General features: G+C 39.6%; 1 protein-coding gene across 3 annotated transcripts in view; it reads left to right on the top strand.

Moving 5' to 3' along the window:
• Positions 1–1,303: 1,303 nt before the first annotated feature.
• Positions 1,304–20,781, top strand: part of UBE2D1 (ubiquitin conjugating enzyme E2 D1) — a 38,821-nt gene continuing 19,343 nt past the window's right edge. For all 3 annotated transcript variants that reach the window (XM_052660718.1, XM_052660716.1, XM_052660717.1), the window contains exon 1: positions 1,304–1,512. In XM_052660718.1, coding sequence (XP_052516678.1) covers positions 1,489–1,512 — 24 coding nt within the window. In that variant the 5' untranslated portion in view covers positions 1,304–1,488. The remainder of the gene's footprint in view (positions 1,513–20,781) is intronic.

Here is a 20,781-nt window from a genome sequence, read left to right as displayed (position 1 = left end):
TGTCAATGGGATTCTTCCCTTTAGGGAGATAAATAGGGAGTACCAAAAGGCTTGGCCATTTAGCAGCAGAAACAGTTGCTTGAAGAGTGTCAGAAAGTGGAGTAAGGATGGTGGGAGCTCATACCCTGTACAAGAGAAGTTAAGGGGGAGCTGGAAAAATGAGGGTGGGCCAGCATGCAGAGAGAACCAAGATCTCAGGAAAAGGAAAATAAGAGAGTACTCAGACTCCAGACTGGTTTTAGTTTTTATGTTTATTTTGGATGTAGAGGGTGGTGAGAAGGTAGAATGAGAAATTTAATTTCTAAATTAAATTTCAGATTCTATTAATATTTCTATCATTCTTTCACTATCTTATTTCCCTGAACATTTTCTTTTAAGTTACCTGAGTGGATTTTTGTTCCTTGCTCTTTGTAAGCATTTAGAGTGGTATGGTGGCTATTGTTTAGGGTTTCCAGGAAAGCTTTCTTCCAACCTTCACCTTGTAACACAATCTGATTCCTGGCCACAGGGAAGAAGGCTGGACATGTCCAGGAAGTTTTTGGACATGAAATGCTGAAACTGGGGTGAGAGTTTGGCTGGAAAGAGAGATCTTAAAATCATCATCATATACATAAAAACAAGGAAATAATTTTTATAGAGCATTTTCAACATATTAGGTAGTGTGTTTGGCACATTATATTAATATCAGTTAATTCTTACAATAACATATGGAGATTATTTTTCTTTGGACACGCAGAAACTGAGGCTTAGAGAATTTAAGTGCTCCAAGGTCATACAGTGGATAGGGATCAGAGCTTGGATTCCATCCCAAGAGAGGGGTCAGTCCACAAAGCCCACGCTTCTCCGGCTATGTTGGGTGGCCTTCCAGTTTACGGGAGGACACTAGGTCTGTCGTCTAGGAAGATATTAATGGCGAGAGGTCTGAGATTGGAACTCTAGGGCACTCTAACTCTTGATAAGAGGATTTGGTAACAGAAAAAGGGAAGACCAAAAAAAAAAAAAAAAATTGCAAGATGTAGCACACATTAGAATCCGGTACATGTTTTTCGAGCTAATTGTTATTCTCATTTTAGAGGTTGGGAACTCCAGTTTCAGTTACTTGATCGAAATCCATCTGCAGAGACTAACCCAGACCTGTCAGTGGGTGAAGGTCTCCGAACCGGGCAGCGGCCGAGTAGGATGCAGGAACTACATTTCCCAGTACGCTTGGCGGGAGGGGGCGGGGCCGGGCGGCCGCAGATTCCTTCCCAGAAGCAAAAGCGGAAACAAAAGAGTCTCGCCGGCGTCCCCGCCCGCACACTCGCGCACTAGCGCTCGGGCTCACTCAGAGCAGGCACCCGCGCCCAGAGCTAGCCAGACAGCAGCGACCCGGGAACCCACCCGGCTGAGCCAGCCGAACAGCCGGCGATCCGAGCCCGCACTACCCCACACCCCCGAGCCCTGCAGCCGTCCCCCGCCTGCCAGTGCCCCAGCCGCCCTCCCTGACCGATGGCGCTGAAGCGGATTCAGAAAGTGAGTGCCGGGGCCGGGCCTGGGGCAGCGGGGCGGGCTTCGGCTCGCTGCCCACGCTGACCCCAGTGGTGGTCCCGAGAGACGCGCCGGGAGGGAGCGTGCAGGGAAGATGGGCTAGGGCGGGGACCGGGGGCCAGAGACGCCGGGGGGCCAGAGACGCCGGCGGGCCAGCGGGCACCCGACAGGTGAGGTGGGAGCAGCGACAGGTCCTGGGTGCTGGAGGTGCTTGGAGGCAGGGGGCCCGATGTGCTTTCACGCTGGAGCTGCGCCTGGGGATCCCTGGCAGGAGAGCTTCTTCTGTCTCCAGACCTCCAGACCTATGTGCCGCTGGGTCACTGGATTTTGCCTTACACCCGGCTAGCTTTGGCCCTTGTCATGCTGCTTTCTTCATGCTGTTCCTGAAACCTGTCCTCTTTTATGATTTTGCCTTCCCGTGCTCCCGGGAGGGCATGGAAGGTGTGGTGGGCCTGCAACCTTCCTCCGCGGAGCTGTTGGGTTTGTTCTTTCTCTCCTCTGCGGTTGGCTGTTGCTCAGATGCCCGAATGGGCTGGAAAAGCCCATTTGGGGCCGAGAAACCAGGAGAAGCCTCCTGCCCCTTCTATTTTGGTGCCTCTGCTGCTGCCACTTGCGGTCACATAGCTGTAGTGAAAACATAGTTGCTGATACACAACAAGATGACCTCCTGGCTGTGATTCATGGTGAGTCAAGCCAAGCAAGTTTCTTTTTTTTTTCTCGCCATGATAAACTTATATGTAAAGTTTGAGACACAACAGAAACTGTCACAAATTAAATAGTTACATGCTTTGACACATGGGTTTAGAATGAGGAAGAAATGTGTATATACATTAAACAAATATGTTTCCGTCCCAACTCAGTGTAAGGAATTGTTTTCTCATGAATGTTTTTTGCTACCGTCTCTAATGTGAACATGTTACAGACCTGAGATTGGGGCGTTTTCTTTCTGTTCACTTTTGTTTCTTGTTGGGTTATTTGGTCTGTTCCCTTTCACAAGTTTTAGGCTTTACTGTTATGGTTCATGTGGAGAACATTGAGAATTTGTTTTTTTAATGAGAAATGCGTTCAGCAAGTTAAGCCAGAGATGGACAGCATGTTTTGTAAAGGATTTCAGAAGAAATACTACCGAAAAAATTTTTTATCAACTTTTTCTGGCACGAATCAATAGGGCAGTGATAGGGAAGTATACATTGTATTCTCAGTTACCATTGATGTCATCTTCTGGTACAGAGGACAGCAACTTTCTGACCCAGCCAATTTGGTGGTGGTGGTGATGGGGAGGGGTCAAATGATCTGAGATCTGAGAAATACTGTTATTTTTGTGCCTGTTAAGGTTACTCTCACTGTAAAGCACATAGCTAAAATCAGCATGTGTTGATTAATATGTTTTCTGATTTGAAGATAATGCACTTACACACTTTTTTTCATATACATGATTCTAATTTTGAAACCCCACTCAGCATCTTTGCCATGCCTTGTGTACTTTTAAATCATGATGTAATGTTGGCTCACATTTGAGGTACACACATTTTCCAAGGCAGTCTTAAAATTCCATTTCCTTCTTCCCTAGTTGTGAGAGTTTTTTGCAAGACTACATGTATAGTAGCTTCAAATAGTGTAAAATTTGTCGACAGTAAGTGAACATTCAAAGAAAATGGACACTGTTAAGTGTCCTGGGCAGTTTATCAGTCTTCTTGCTGAGCCAATGTATTTGGCTTATATTTATAATATGGCATATACCCAAATCATATTTTTAGTCATTATTAGTTATTATTAGTTTATAACAGTGTTGTCTGGTTAAAAAAAAAATTGGATATGACATAGCATCCCATCTCTGTGTGTCAATCTTTGGCTCCCCTTCTCTGTTACCAAAAAAAAGTGATTTGTACAGATCTCTTTTCCATTAATCACTTGTTCAGACCACTCTCAACTTCAGGAAGTATTTTGTTTGATTCTCCACATTTTCTCTTTCTTTACTACCTTCTTGATGAGAAGTGAATTCCAGGGGAGATATGCTGTTTGCCATATGAACAGTTAAGTTACAGAGCCCTCTTTGATATCATCAGTATATAAATTCTTTTTGAATCTTCCATGCTTCAACAAAAGAATCCATGTTATTAACTTTTGGCCTCTCTTTTAAAATGTATTAAAGTAACACTGTCAGATAAGGTCATTGGGTTGCGATTTTCCTGGACCTACAGTGGCAGGCTTTGGAACTGTGCAGAACCTTAAAGTACTTTCAGGAGTGAAAGGCAGGGGAACAGCTTCTAGGGTAGTACATCAGAATCAACCATGGGACATTTCAGACCATCCCCACTGCTGTAGTCCATGGGGTTGCAAAGAGTTGGACACGATTGAGCCACTGAACTGAATGAACCATTGCTGTAAATGGAGAGATGCTGGTGAGTCCCTCAGATGGGCTGCTGTGGAAAAAAGGTCGTGAACCACTGACTGACATTCTAGTCTACTCACTGTTGTTCAGAGAAGGAGCTTGAGGTTTGGAGTGGAGTGCTTTGTCCAAGTTAATCTCTTAAGAAGTGATTTGGCATGTTTTAAAAAGGTCATGACTTCACAGTTTTTCACTTCATAGGAAAAGATGAAAGATGGTTGAATTCAATGTTTATTTGTATGAATATACAAAGCATGCGGATATGAGCACTTAAAATATATTTCTATGCTAAGAGTATGCTGAGTTATTTAATACTCTAATTTAGACATCCAGTGCCAGTTTTGCATGTCAGCTTATAAATTCACACACTCTTTCCCTATTTTTAGATACAGTGGAAGATGTCACAGTCACTTAAATCACTAAAGGGAAAAAATTCGAACAAAGTCTGAGGAAAGATACCCTCAAACATGTCTGAAAAAAGAGTATAGTTTTTCAGGTGGACATTTATTATTTTCTAGAATTAATTCTGAAGTGTTTCTTCTTCTTTTTTCTTTTCTTTTTTTTGAAGTATTGCTTCTATCACTGGGGCTTCCCTGGTGGTTCAGATGGTAAAACAGCTGCTTGCAATGCGAGAGACCAGAGTTCAGTCCCTGGGTTGGGAAGATCCCCTGGAGAAGGAAATGGCCACCCACTCCAGTACTCTTGCCTGGAAAACCCATGGACAGAGGAGCCTGGCAGGGTACATTCCATGGGGTCGCAAAGAGTTGGACACAACTGAGTGACTTCACTCTCTCTATGAATACCAACTTCTGTAAACATATTTTGGAAATCATTTTTTAAATTGCAAATATCATAGTCCTAAATGTCTTGAAAACCAGAAAAAAAAAAAAAAGGAAATTCTAACACAGTTATCATCTTAGTATTTTCCTTCTAGATTTGAGTTTTGCTTTGCAAATATAGCAACACAGATGACTGTTCCTCAGTATATACTTCTGTCAACAAAATGGAATATTTATATTTTTAATTTAATTTCAGTTTAACTTAAAATGTATATATATAATATAGATTAAAATACAACTTTGTAAGTGTTTTGAGCTGTTGAATTTTTTGATTTGTACAATTTCACATTACACTACTTTTTGTCAGTCTGGAAAACCTTCTGATACTTCAAAATTGCAACAACAACAAAACCCCAACAACAACAAAACCCCAGCCTTTTGTGGATGAAACATCAAATGGGAGAAGAAGCTATGGTTTCTATTCCTGGCTCTGTGACTTACTAGCTTGTTTCCCTATCCATACAATTATGCTGCTGATAAGTAAAATTGGCATGTATGACATACAACGGTTACTCTTTGCTAAACACTGGATTAAGTGCTTGACATATATTAGTTGATTTAATCATTAGTGGACCCACGAGGTAGAAATGATTATTATCCCTGTTTTACAGATGATGAAACTAAGGCCCAAAGATTTTGAGTAATGTACTCAAAATCACATTCTGTAATTGTAAGTGGCAGCGCTAGGAGTCCAAACCAGGCAGTTGGCTCCAGAATCCCTGCTCTTAACTATTTCGGTATATCCAGATGGACTCACATCTTCTATCTGTTGCACTTAAATTGAAGGACATAGAGTCAAATGAATTTATGGGCATGTTTTGCAAACTGAAACATTCTATACAAATGTAAAGTGGTATTATAATTAATACCTTGGCATATTTAATCATCTTCATAGACACATCATTCAGTGTGTTGACTATGCATTGTAAATTTCTGCTTTAAAGTGATGTGCACTAGATCAGTTAACATGGTAAAAGAATAATAAAACTTTATCTTTGTTCTATCACTTTAAATTTTTCCCCTCTGAAAGGATTTAGGAAAAAATGGTTGTAATTCATAAATGTTCTGTCAAAAGAAAATTTCATTGTGAAGTTTTTTTGAGAAAATGGTTTATGAATTAATCTAGCTATTAGTTCCTATAATGACTTTTAAAAGTAGTCAACAGTTCAGATATGTTAGAAAGATTTTCAGATTATAAGATTAAGACTCCAGGTTTTTTCCATTAAAAGGGATATGACTGAAAAAGTTTTAAAAAGAAGGAACACAGTATTTGTGCTTGTTGGTAGATAAATGCTTTGCCTTGAGATGAAAGGAAGAAAATGTTCTTTTTCTAAAAGGACACTATGAATTTTTCTGCTTTTAAATCTTTGTAATTAAGTTCAGTCTTTCTTTTGCCTCCAGGATCATGTATTTTTCTTCTTATATCACAACAAAGGTGTAAAAAGATTAGATAACCTATCCTACTTTAAAAGTTCTGAGGTTCCTTCTCTGTGGAAATAAATAGCATAGATCTAAATATGGCAGTTTATGCCTATTTTAGGAAGCCAGGCCCATATAAAAACTAAACCTAGCAGGATGTGGGATTGCCTCCAGCAAAGCAAAGCAGCCTCCTTATTCATTTTAGTTCCCTGAAATACATGTAGAAAACATATTTAATGAACCCCACTAATCAGAATGATCAGTTAGTAATATTTTCCATCAAACTGAGCTAATGGTTGTCTATAATGAATTGGCTCCTCCTCCCCCTTTTTAAACACTGGATAAATTGAGAATATGTTTAATTAAAAATAAGTATTTAAATACTTATCCTGTCTCCTCTTAACCCTGTATGCTGGCTTAAACAATACTGAAATAGGGTTTCCCTGGTGGCCCAGTGATTAAGAATCTGTCTAGTCCAGGAAGATCCCACATGCCTTGGAACAACTAAGCCCATTTGCCACAACTACTGAAGCCCATGCACCTAGAGCCAGTGCCCGCAACAGAAGAAACCACCATAATGAGAAGCCCATGCACCACAATGAAGAGTAGCTCCTACTCACTGCCACTGGAGAAAGCCCACTCACAACAACAAAGACCCACCACAGCCAAAATAAATAAATCTTAAAAAAAAAAAAAAACCTGGAATATTTAATATAGTCCAGATTTGTAGGTTTGGGTATTGAGGGACCCTCAGGGCACCTCAGAACAATTGAAGGCAAGACAGTTTCTATTTTTGTTGGTCTGTATGGCCTCTGAGAAGCTGAGGGTTTTTCCCACCAAATTTAACTTGGTTCTGGGCAGAATCTGAAGGTTCAGTTACTTACATTAGACAGTAGTGATAGATAGGCTCCTGTGTTCCAGGAGCTGTCCTCGGTATGGGGAGGAAACCACCATGACACACTTCATCTACCACTGTGGGTCGGATCACCACCATGCTCTGGAGCTTCCTGTCTTGCCTTTTCCTGGATGTTGTCCCCACTCTTCTGTATTCATATTATCCTGTTTGCATGGTTCTTCTCCTTCACTGACAGCTTATTAGATTCCTACTTTCTTTTCAGATTTAGGAAAGCCTTTCTATCTGGGGTGAGGTGGGGGTTGATTCCTTCTCATTTGTTAGCAGTAAAATTAACCCAATGGTTTTCCCTCCAGGTTGCCACCCTCCTTCTGTGAGCAGTTTGGATTGCTCTAGGGCATCACTGACTCAATGGACATGAGTTTGAGTAAGCTCGGGAGCTGGTGATGGACAGGGAAGCCTGGCGTGCTGCAGTCCATGGGGTCACAAAGAGTCAGACACGACTGAGCGACTGAACTGAACTGAGAGGGAACCCAGCTGAGGTGGTGACCTGGGCCTGTTGTTCTTCTCTAAACCCGTAAAACTCTTGAGGGTGTTTTTTTGCTTCCCCCAAGTTTTAATGTGTTGTATTTTCATTTAGTTAAAAATACTTTCTAATTTACCTTTTGATTTCCTTTTTGGTCCTTGAGTTATTTAAAAAACATGATTTATTTTCCAAATAATTGGAATGTTACAGAGCTTTCTGTTACTGATTTCTAACTTAATTCCATTGTGATCATAATATGTGTTATTATTTGATGCCTTTAAAATTTTTGACCTGTTTTATGGTCAAGAATACGGTCTTTATTTTTTACTTACACAGTAATAACATCCTTCTGGCATTCAACATAGATTTTGGAATGAATAGTGTTTAGTGATTTCTAGTCTTAATTTTGCCCATCTCTGGTTGGCATCTTTTGTTTAGTTGCTCAGTTGTGTCTGACTCTGTGACCCTATGGACTATAGCCCACTAGGTTCCTCTGTCCATGGGATTCTCCAGGCAAGAATACTGGAGTGGGGTGTTGCTATTTCCTTCTCCAGGGAATCTTCCTGATGACCCAGGGATTGAACCCCTGTCTCCTGCATTGCAGACGGGCTCTTTACTGTCTGAGCTACCAGGGATTTCTAGTCTTCATTTTGCCAGTGTCTGGTTGGCTTCTAGGCTATGGTCTAAGGATTGAATGCACCTTGCTGATATTTTAGTGTTTTCTTGCACTTTTATGAGCTTTCAGAACAGGGATGACAAAATCAGTTTAGTGGATCACAAACAGCAGTTTTAAAAATAGGATAGATAATATTAGTGCTTTGGATATAGTAATGGTGTTTCATGAGACCTTAGTTTTAGTTACTTATATGTGTTCCTGTGCATGTGTGTTATGTGTACTAGCTTGTGGTGTATAATCCTTTTTTTTTTAATAAGTAATTGCTGTAATGAAAGTTTCAAAATCACTGTCCCATAGCATAAGATCTTTAGGTAAGATCACTGTTGTCAGAAATACATGCCATATATTTATGCATGCATGCATGCTCAGTTGCTCAGTCTTTGTGACCCCTTGGACTTTAGCCCGTCAGACTCCTCTGTCCATGGCATTACGCAGGTGAGAATAATGGCGTGGATTGCTGTTATTTCCTTCTCCAGGGGATCTTCTTGACCCAGGGATTGAACCTGTATCTCCTGTCTCCTGCATTGGCAGGCTGATTCTTTACCACTGAACCACCTGGGAAGCCTACCATATGTTTATACATATACCTATATGTGTACATATATATAGAGAGAAAGCAAATGAACCTATATACATACATACAAGCACACATACAGACATACATGTACACAACATGTAAAATGTTCTAGTCTTGGAACATTTCTGTTTGATACAAACTGTCAATGCATACAGCTGCAGTATTCAAGAATAGTACTGGGTGATACTAAGAGAGATTACTTACCTTATTATGAAAATGCTTATTAAGTGCCTACTATGTGCCAGTTATTAGGGATGAAACTAAAAATGTAAATATTGGTAGATAGGTTTGTGTTTTAAGTAGGCTTTGAGAAATAGGCTGCTGCCTTTTTTTCTTTTTCCCTGAAGCATATCTTTCTTGGTTACTATGAAATAAATGATAACTTTTGATAATGAAGCATTTAAAATGCTCTGTGTTGCATGTTCCATCATGTGTCAAAATTCTATTATGTATGTAATTTCCTATCATGTTTTTCTTGCTTTTCAGAGTGTCTGAACACAGACGCTCTCAAAGCATGTGAAGTGTTCATTTCTATCCGTTTATAAGGGAGAAGCCTCCTGGGAAAAGATAATAAGAATTCCTTTTCATTCCTTCATTTGTCACACTTAGGTTTCTCTTAAGCATGACTGAAAATGTGCAAATGGCCTTAATTCAGTACTGGAGCATTGTTGGCTTCAGTGTCAAATGAAAATAATGTGCTCTAGTTATTACAGCCTTGAGATAAGTATTGTTTTGCAGTAGGAGGAGTGCTGAAGTGGAAGTCAGATGGTCTGAGCCTTTGTCCTGGCTTTGGCTTTGTGACCTTGGCCAAGAAACTCATAGTCCTTATTTTCTTTATCTAGAAATTTAATGGGTTGAACTAGGTAACTACTGTGGCCTTTTCTGACTTATAATTTTCAGCACATTTAACTAATGTCATGTGCTGTTTTCCTTTTGTCCTGTAAACAGCAAAAATGGTCATAAAAATAACTATGAAGCAGTGGTACTGTTTTGCTGCTACATGAAACTTGAATTAAAATTCTGTTTTAAATTGTCAGAATTGAAATAAATGTGGGTATCTTCAGTTCAGTTCAGTTCAGTTGCTCAGTCGTGTCCGACTTTGAAACCCCATGAATCACAGCACACCAGGCCTCCCTGTCCATCACCAACTCTTGGAGTTCACTCACACTCAGGTCCATTGAGTCGGTAATGCCTTCCAGCCATCTCATCCTTTGTCGTCCCCTTCTCCTCCTGCCCCCAATCCCTCCCAGCATCAGGGTCTTTTCCAGTGAGTCAACTCTTCATATGAGGTGGCCAAAGTATTGGAGTTTCAGCTTCAGCATCAGTCCCACCAATGAACACCCAGGACTGATCTCCTTTAGGATGGACTGGTTGGATCTCCTTGCAGTCTAAGGGACTCTCAAGAGTTCTCTCAAACACCACAGTTCAAAAGTATCAATTCTTCGGCGCTCAGCTTTCTTCACTGTCCAACCCTCACATCCATACATGACCACTGGAAAAACCATAGCCTTGACTAGACGGACCTTTGTTGGAAAACTAATGTCTCTGCTTTTGAATATGCTATCTAGGTTGGTCATAACTTTCCTTCCAAGGAGTAAGTGTCTTTTAATTTCATGGCTGCAGTCACCATCTGCAGTGATTTTGGAGCCCCCCAAAATAAAGTCTGACACTGTTTCCACTGTTTCCCCATCTATTTCCCATGAAGTGATGAGACCAGACGCCATGATCTTAGTTTTCTGAATGTTTAGCTTTGTGTATAATATAAAATTAATGAGTCTCTAAAGATATATTACCTTTTGATTAAAGAGCATTTATTTGAGATGCAAATAAGACTTATTTCTCTTTTTATACTGGTAACATAATGTGATTTTCTCATTCCATTTAGCACCCATCTGTTTCACAGGTATCTTTTGTACTTTAAAGATAATTTTAGGACTTCCCTGGTGGTACAGTGGATAAGAATCCTCCTACTAATGCAAGGGACATGGATTCAATCCCTGGTCTGGAAAGATTTCACATGCCACAGAGCAGCTAAGCCTGTGTGCCACAACTACTGAGCCCACAAGCTGCAACCACTGAAGCCCCTGTACCTAGAGCGTGTGATCCACAGGAAGAGAAGCCACTGCAATGAGGAGCCCATCATGCACTGCAAGTAGAGAGTAGTCCCTGCTCACCGCAACTGAAGAAAGCCTGTGAACAGCAACAAAGACCCAGTACAACCAAAAAAAAAAAAAAAAAAAGATTATCCATATATTTAGACAACTGCCTTAGACAACTGCTTTACATATAGTAGATTTTTTAGATTCAAATTAATGCATTTATGGAGCACCTTATGTATTGGAGAAGGAAATGGCAACCCACTCCAGTATTCTTGCCTGGAGAATGGACGGAGGAGCTTGGTGGGCTACAGTCCACGGGTCGCAAAGAGTCGGACACGACTGAGCGACTTCACTTTCACTTATGTATATAAGGCATATGCAAAATATGATAAGAAGATGTATGGGAAAGCAAGGTATAAGCAGCATTATCTGAGAACTTTTAAACTAATAAAGATATGAGATGTAACACAACAACTCGGATACTAAGGAAAATACACCATACTTGAGCATGAAGGGAGTCAAAGGTGGGAGAGGCCAAATTTATTTGGGGGAAATCAGGAAAAAGTCTATGGAGAAGATGGAATTAGATATAGGTTTGGAAGATTGGGTAGCATTTTTTTTTCTATTATAAAAGAAATCCATGTTTATTATAGAAAATTCAGAAACTGCAGACCAAAAAAGAGTAGAATGGGATTTCCCTGGTGGTCCAGTGGCTAAGAATCCATGTTCCCAATACATGGGACCCAGGTTCATTCCCTGGTCAGGGAACTAGATCCCACATGCCACAACTAAGACTGAGAAGAGCCAGATAAATAAGTAAATATTAAAAAAAAAAAAAAAAAAAAGAATGGGATGATGGTGTTGGGTGGCAAAGACATGGAAACCAGGTTCATAGAGGAAGTTACAGAAATGCAAGCACTAGAAAGTACATGACTTATTTGGAGAGGAACAGATAATCCTGTTTTGTGGGGTCAGAAAATAGTACGAACTTAACACTTCATACTGTGGAGGGCCTTGAATAGCTGTATTGACAAGTGTTAGTTGCTCAGTTGTGTCTGACTCTGCAATCCCATGGGCTGTAGCCCACTAGGCTCCTCTGCCCAGGGGATTCTCCAGGCCAGAATACTGGAATGGATGCCATTCCCTTCTCCAGGGGATCTTCCCGACACAGGCATTGAACCCAGGTCTCCTGCATTGCAGGTGGATTCTTTACTGTCTGAGCCACCATGCTGACAAATGTGTTCTTAATGCAGAAGTTGGGGGATACCATTGAAGGTTTTTAAGTAAGGAAGTAACATTCTTAATCCTATTGCTAGATATACATTCTTGCCCTCATAGAACACAAGATTCTTTACCGTTTATAGATTTGTCACAAAAAGGGATGTATAGAGTGCCATGCAAATACAGCAGGGACTCTTTGGAGGGTTCAGGGAAAGCCCCCTTAAGGAAATGGTATTTAAGATGTGACAAAGTGATTGCATGTGTGTGTGGTGGGGGGCGTGATTAAGAGTCTTCTGTCTAAAAGGAAATCATGTTTGAAACTAGAGACAAGACAACATTTTGGGGAAGTGAAAGTCATTATGACTGATACAGAGAATGGTTGGGGGAAAGTGGTTGCACATGTGGGGCTAGAGAGGGGACAGATCCTCAAAGTCATTTTAAGGATTTATAAATCTTCTATTAAGACTAATGAAAAACATTGAAAAGGTTTGACAAGGTACTTTAAGATACTTTGACCACAGAGTGTTAATAGAGAAATAGGTTAGTTAAGACATTGTTGCACTTGTTCATGTGAGGTCCAGGAGGGTCTGAGCTAGCCTGATGGCAGAGGACATTTGGAAAGAGGGATATATGCGAAAAGTTGTAGGCTGATTGTACTACCCGGCCTTTTTGAGTTGGTCTGACCCACCACACCTCCCTGTGCTTGGCCCTTCTAGTCACATCTCAGGCTCTGGGCCTTAGAGTCTCTACAGACTCTTTGGTCTACTGCCTAGTCTGATCCCAGATTCTTTAATAGTGTCTCCCTTGGCTTTAATAGTGTCTCTCCTTGGCTTGTTTTTCTGAAATGTCTCTCTGACTTTTCTCAGACTCTTCTGCCCTTTGGAGCTCAGTTTTTCTACATGATGGGTCTCCTCCTGGGACCCTTTCATTGGGAGGATTTGGACTAAAGGGGAATCTGAACAACCTGGTACTGGTTAGTGTAGAGGGGGATGGGGCATGCAGGAAGGAAGGAATCATGGTGATCCCAAGGTTTAGAGTTCAAGTTACTGGAATAAGTGCATTTTTACCATAATCTTCATAAGGTGGACTCACAGTTTTTACTGGGATACCTTGAATATGTCAAGATATATTTTTATATATGTAAGTCCTATGGTGGAAATATTATGTATGGTGGTGGTTTAGTCACTAAGTTGTGTCTGATTCTTGGGACCCCATGGACTGTAGCCTGCCAGGTTCCTCTGTCCATTGGATTTCCCAGTTGAGAATGCTGGAGTGGGTTGCCATTCCCTTCTCCAGGAGATTTTCCTGAGGAAATATTATGTATGAAGTGAAATTTGCTCAGTCATGTCCCACTTTTGTGGCCCCGTGGACTGGAGCCTGCAAGGCTCCACTGTCTGTGAAATTTTTCAGGCCAGAATACTGGAGTGGGTAGCTGTTCCCTTCAGGGGATCTTCCCAACCCAGGTCTCCCACATTGCAGGCGGATTCTTTACCAGCTGAGCCACCAGGGAAGCCCAAGAATACTGGAGTGGGTAGCCTATCCCTACTCCAGTGGATCTTCCTGACCCAGGAATTGAACTGAGGTCTCCTCATTGCAGGCGGATTCTTTACCAGCTGAGCTACCAGGGAAATATTATGTATAACAGGAGATCATTAAGTCTTTTCTTTAAATGGAAGTCATGTTTTAAACTAGAGGCAAAATAACATTTTGGGAAATTGAAAGCCATCATATTGTGGTACTGTAGAGAGCACTGGGGGAAAGTGGTTACAGATCTGAGACATTGGCTAGATAATGTCCCTAAGTGACCTCCAACATTTATTCTAAATTGTGCTCTTTATAGTTCAGACTCAGTAAATATTACTTTGATGCAGCAAAGTCAATAGTGTCATTTCTTTCTTCATCATCTTTTTGTGTGGGATTTGGCTGTGATATCATTTTTAATAGACAGTCTTTGCCAGAGATACCTTATCCAAAGAGACAGTGAAGCAGCCAGGACCTTTTTATTGAAGTGAATTTGGTTCCTCTAACTTAATTAGTTGGATGTCATCAGCATTTTGAAGTCTTCCAGAAGGAATCTTCATGGTCTAAAATACTTTTTTTTTTCTTTTCTTTTAAATTCAAGGGCTTAGAGAGGTTCTGTATTCAGAGACATTTCTGAGAGTTGTTTGACATCTCCTTATTGAAATAGCTCTAGTCAGCTGGATAAGGAGATCAGAGTCTGAACTGTAAGCCCATGAATTGTTTATTTACAGACAAACCAAATATAGCTCATATATCCTTTTAGAGACAACATAAAAAATGCAATCCAGTAAGAATTGCTGTCTTGTTTTAGGAGTTTTGAGATAAAGATGGTTGTCACCTTAATTAATTGCCTGTTGAGCCAGGATTTTTTAAATAACAGTTTCATATGCTTTGGATTCAGTAATTTAGATTTTGGACTGTAAATCAGTTCCTGTGCATGGGCTGCTAATGTCTTTTATGCATACCCATTGGGATATATATTTTATCTGTTATGGAGATTGAGACCTTCTGAATGTTGAGACTAGAGAACAACAAAGCATTTTCAGTCTGGTCAGCACAATTTGTTGGAGAATATTTACTGCATCCTGTCATATTAAGGATGATGGTAAATAAGGAAACTCTGACTCGTCAGCTTTCCTTCTCCACTGTTCAGATTGGGCTCTTAGCCTCCTGGGAGCTGAGAGATTAATGAGGCTTCTCTTCTCTTACATTCCCTTCTTTGTTTCCTTTTATTTGTTTACTCTCTTTGAATTAGGCTGCCTCATCTACTTTTAGATTTTAAGTCCCCTCGAGGCTGGGACTGTGTCTAGGTTGGTTTTATGGAGAACACTCAGCATATTGTAGGGATGTTATAAACATGCCATCTGTGCCAATTTAAAATTCAGTTTCAGGCCTCTCAGTACTTTTCTTTGTGTCTGGTTGGATGTACAAATCTGAACTAAAGTAGAGGTGCTTAGCCATGTAAAGCTATATAAATTGATTAAGTACATGTTTTTGTGGATTCATAGTGCTTTTATAGTGCTAGTCATAGTACAGGAACAGTGTCTTGTAATCTGCTTTTCATTACTGTATCTTGTATTTTTTTTTTGAAATTTAAATACCCTAATTATTATTATTATTTTTTTAATTTGAGTGTCAGATTGGAATAGAAAACTGCTTCATTGACATGGACTATTTTGGGGTATGCATTCACCCCTTTGATATTTATTGCATAGTCTCTGTTTAAATATAACATTAGTTTGTTTTAAGCTTACTTTGTCTCAAAGAAGACAAAAGTTGAAACTATGTATCAGTTTTCAATTTAAAAAGCCACCAGAAATGAAATTGAAAGATACACACAAAATATATGTATACACAATGTGTTAACTATAACGAGTTCTTTTCATATATAGACTTACAGCTATATATATAGTCTCATTATTTGATCTTTTATACCATCTTTTACATTATATGATTTCTCTCTGTGTAACTAGCAGTAGAATTCTGGATCATTGGTGTATTCCTGTGTTCACCTTTAATGGTCACTGTCAGACTTTTTTACTAGTGGCATGTGAGAGTTCCAGTTGCTTCACATCTTTACTATCACTTGTACTTTTCTTATAGTTTCACCATCCTTTGAGGGTTATAGTGACATAGAATTTTGGTTTTAATTTGCACTTCCTCAATGACAAATGAAGCTGGTGCATGTCGGCCAGTTGGTACTCTCTTTTGTAACGTGCTTATTTGTCTGACTTTGAAAAATTGATCTGTAGGAATATATATATATATATTTTAACATGTTCTAGATTCAAGCCTTTTTTCAGATATATGTATTACAAATATCTTTTATTTCATGGTTTACCTTTTCACACTTTTAATGTGTCTTTGAACAGATAGATGTTCTTTATTTTAATCAAGTTCACGTTTTTCTCTTTTTCTCTTATAGTTAATGCTCTATGTGTCTTATTTAAGAAATCTCTGTCTCCCCCAAGGTCATGAATACATTTTATGTTTTCTTTTTAAAGCACTACTACTTTACCTTCCATATTTAAATCTATGATCTATGTAGAATTGGTTGACTTTTTTTGACAAGTTTAAAGTGGAGGAGATCAAGTTTTGTTTTGTTTTGTTTTGTTTTTCTCCTACATTTTTTTCCCCCAGTTGACCTGGCAGCGCTTATCAAAAAAAAACTTTTCCCTCCATTAGAATGTGACTGTCTTCACTTTAACTTTTTGAATTCCAAGCTTGCTATTTTCTTTCCATTTTCAGTACATTGTTGAAGTTAAAGTAAGTGCTAGTAGTACCACTCAGATGTCAAACACCATCCCTTTTGCTTCTACATCAAAAGTGTTATTTGTTTATTCAAAATAGATCATATCCTAAGTTGGGTTAAAAGATATGCTTTCCATTTTTTAAACATGCAGCTTTCTGTAGTGAAGTTTTGTAGAGCCCTGAGGAACATCATTCACACTGAAATCTATGTGAATGGTGCCACTTGGAGTTGGTGCACATGACCTATGGGACAAAATGCAGCAACCCTGAGTGCTGTGTTTAGTAACTGGCAAATTAAAAAAGAAAAACCATTACCTTTTCCTGTGTGCCAGCAATCCACATTTTTAACAAATGAGCATTATTTGTGTTCAAATATTGTGATGTGCCACAATTTTAAAGAAGTGGAATGAGGAAAGAAAACAAAACTCTGAGGTGATTCGTGTGGCTGTTCAGAATTTCCTAGCTCTTATAACTTTTTTAATGTTTCACATTTGCGTTTATTTTTTATCTAGAAAGAAGTTTGTGTCAGCCAAGATATTTTATACCAGTTCCTTTCTAGATCACACTTTCTGTCCTAGAAGAAACTTTCCAGGACTCCCTTGAGTGAGCTAAACTTTAATTCACACATTGAGGAGGTGACCCTTGAGGCCTGTAGCTAGTCTTATATGTATTTTCCTGGAGACATGTAAGGTTCCAAAGGACCTCTTTCATATATCTTTTAAGCTATATCTAATGAAGTTACTTTTCTCCACAAATAAGTTCTCCTCAAATTTCATGCCCTGGTTTTAATCATCAGTAAATGTGCCTGACCAGTGACTTGGGAGGATTTTTTTAAATTAACATCATAATCTTATACCATTAAAAGAAATCTTGAAAACATTGGGAGTGGAGTTGGGACAAGAATGTAAAATCAGAATCATGACCCCTATTAGGAAGGATATGGAAGTGCTTCATTCCTGCTAGGCTTAGTTCAGCTGGTTAAATTGAACTTGGTACAAGTAAGAAAAAAAAAAAAAAAAACCTCTGTCAGTGCCACAGACTGCAGCTCTGTCTGTGGGTATCTCCACCACCAAGGATCGCTGGTGACTGGTAGACAGCTTAATTTTGAGATTAGTTCAGCTCAGCACAAAACCCTAACTCATCTTGGAAAGGCAGCCCAAAGCTAGGTTCGGAAAGTAGGTCAGCAGCATCTTAAATAAATAATAAGGATGGAATATTTAAACTTTTGAGGTCTTCCAAATGAGAAGAACCACAACAAAAAATGTCTAACAAAAATTTTGTGTGCCTTTAGACACTTTGCTAGAATCTTATACATTCTATAAATTGAAAATAGTTGTCATGGCAGCATATGTTTTTGATACCTTAATGATGAATATTGTTTAGAGATGCACTTCTAGATGTTGTTATATATTATTTAAAAGGCTGCCCCTGCCTTTTTAAGTGACCTGCACTGTTCTCTAACACCTGTTTTTAAGATTTTTTTTTATTATTATTATATGCAATCTACATAAGGGAGTATTGATTCTGGTTCTGTTGTCAAATCTAATTATTTGCATTTTGAAAAAAAATAGAAATTTGAGAGATCTATGCTCTGCTGATCACACTGTTTCTTCAACTGTATTAACTCAAACAATATCAAGCACATTATATGAAAGGCATTGTGCTATGTATAGTGGAGGAGATCATGAATAAATGCAAAAAAATTCCTAGTTTTAAAATAAGATTCTGGTAGAAGAGAAGAGGGAAGGAGAAAATTAGTATTTCTTGAGGTTCTATTATACATGCTAGGCATTAAGCTACTTCACTTACATGTTTTCATTTAATTCTCAATATGGCAACCCACTCCAGTACTCTTGCCTGGAGACTCCCATGGACGGAGGAGCCTGGGAGGCTGTAGTCCATGGGGTTGCAAAGAGTCGGACACGACTGAGCGACTTTACTTTCACTTTTCACTTTCATGCATTGGAGAAGGAAATGGCAACCCACTCCAGTGTTCTTGCCTGGAGACTCCCAGGGACGGTGGAGCCTGGTGTGCTGCCGTCTATGGAGTCGCACAGAGTCAGATACGACTGAAGTGACTTAGCAGCAGCAGCAGCGTAGTTCTTCCAGTGATGTCCTCATATGAGGCCTTTGAGCAAGGGATTAAGGGAGTTGCCCAAGGTCACATAGCTAGTAAGGGTCAGTAGTAAGGCCAGATCTGATTCTAAATCTCTCGTTTTTAAAGTGCCCATTGAGAAGACAGGACTGTTACTGTTAAGAAGAAGGGGTCAAATTTGGGCATAGGGAGATAGACGGAAGGTAGTTTTAGGAGAGGGAAAACTTTTGAAGGCCAGAAAACTTCGCCATGTTCAGCAAACATCCAGGTACTCAAGCCAGACCTGACTACATGATTCTCAAATTTTTGGTCTCAGGACCCCCTTATATTAAAAGCATTGAGTGCCTCAATGAGCTTTTGTTTGTATAGGCTGTATCTATTACTATTTACCATGTGAGAAATTAAAACAGAAATATAAAAATATTTAACAATTTTAAAATAACAATAAAGTTATCCAGTTAGAACTGGACATGGAACAACAGACTGGTTCCAAATAGGAAAAGGAGTATGCCAAGGCTGTATATTGTCACCCTGCTTATTTAACTTATATGCAGAGTACATCATGAGAAACACTGGGCTGGAGGAAGCAAAAGCTGGAAGCAAGATTGCCGGGAGAAATCTCATTAACCTCAGATATGCAGATGACAGCACCCTTATGGCAGAAAGTGAAGAAGAACTAAAGAGCCTCTTGAGGAAAGTCAAACAGGACAGTGAAAAAGTTGGCTTAAAGCTCAACATTCAGAAAACGAAGATCATGGCATCTGGTCCCATCACTTCATGGCAAATAGATGGGGAAACAGTGTCAGACTTTTTTTTTTTGGCTCAAAAATCACTGCAGATGGTGATTGCAGCCATGAAATTAAAAGATGCTTACTCCTTGGAAAGGAAAGTTATGACCAACCTAGACAGCATCTTAAAAAGCAGAGACATTACTTTGCCAACAAAGGTCTGTCTAGTCAAGGCTATGGTTTTTCCAGTGGTCATGTATGGATGTGAGAATTAGACCATAAAGAAAGCTTAGTGCCGAAGAATTGATGCTTTTGAACTGTGGTGTTGGAGGACTCTTGAGAGTCTCTTGGATGGCAAGGAGATCCAACCAGTCCATCCTAAGGAAATCAGTCCTGAATGTTCACTGGAAAGACTGATGTTGAAGCTGAAACTTCAGTACTTTGGCCACCTGATGCGAAGAGCTGACTCATTTGAAAAGATTCTGATGCTGGGAAAGATTGAGGGCAGGAGGAGAAGGGGACGACAGAAGATGAGATGGTTGGATGGCATCGCCGACTCAGTGGACATGAGTTTGGGTAAACTTTGGGAGTTGGTGATGGACAGGGAGGCCTGGCGTGCTGCGGTTCATGGGGTCATGAAGAGTCGGACATGACTGAGTGACTGAACTGAACTGAGGATTATGTATTAACATAAATAACATTTTTATTAAAACAACTATATATTCCAAAACAGCAACAACAAAAATAAAGTGCCACTGTTTTATACATGTTCAGATCTCATTATAGTCAGGCTTATAAATGATAGTTGAATTCTCACATCTCATGCATTCAGTCTGTCACAGTATTACTTATCTTTAACCTGGAAAATTCTACTGTATACCCATGAGATAATTGAGAGTGAAAAATACAAATATTTTAGTCTTATTATGAAATTACTTTTGACTTCACAGATCTCCCAAACGTGTTTTAGAAAACCCAAGGGCATTCTTTGGAGAATTATTGGACATGTTTGTGAATGGGAGCCCTATTGAAAGAGTAAGGTTAGGACTAGAAAATGAAGACCTTCATTGGTTGAATTTGGTCTTTAATAAGTAATAAGGAGCCACTGACATTTTCTAAACAGAAAAATGAAATAAATCAAACTGTGCTTTTAGAAGACTGTTACGCAAGTAATTCGTAGAGTATTAGGAAGCGGTTATAGTTGAACTGTAATAGGTTTCTGAGGTAATAGTTACTGGGGGCTTCCTAGGTGACTCAGTGGTAAAGAATCTGTCTGCCAAGCAGGGTTCAATCCTTGGGTCAGAAAGATCCCCTGGAGAAGGAAATGGCAACCTACTTCAGAATTCTTGCCTGGGAAATCCCACGGACAGAGAAGGCTTGCAGGCTATAGTCCATGGGGTCACAAAATAGCCACAACTTAGTGACTACACAACAACAACAAATAGGTATTGGGGTAGAATATATTATTTTGTTTGTCTGATGAGGTGAACAAGAAAAAGGGGAGTCAGAATGAGCCTGGTGACTAGGAGACTAATAATTCCATTAATAAATAAAGGGGAC

This window comes from Budorcas taxicolor, chromosome 23 (genome assembly GCF_023091745.1).
Source record: "Budorcas taxicolor isolate Tak-1 chromosome 23, Takin1.1, whole genome shotgun sequence".
NCBI lineage: Eukaryota > Metazoa > Chordata > Mammalia > Artiodactyla > Bovidae > Budorcas > Budorcas taxicolor.
This window is presented reverse-complemented; position numbering and strand designations above follow the sequence as displayed.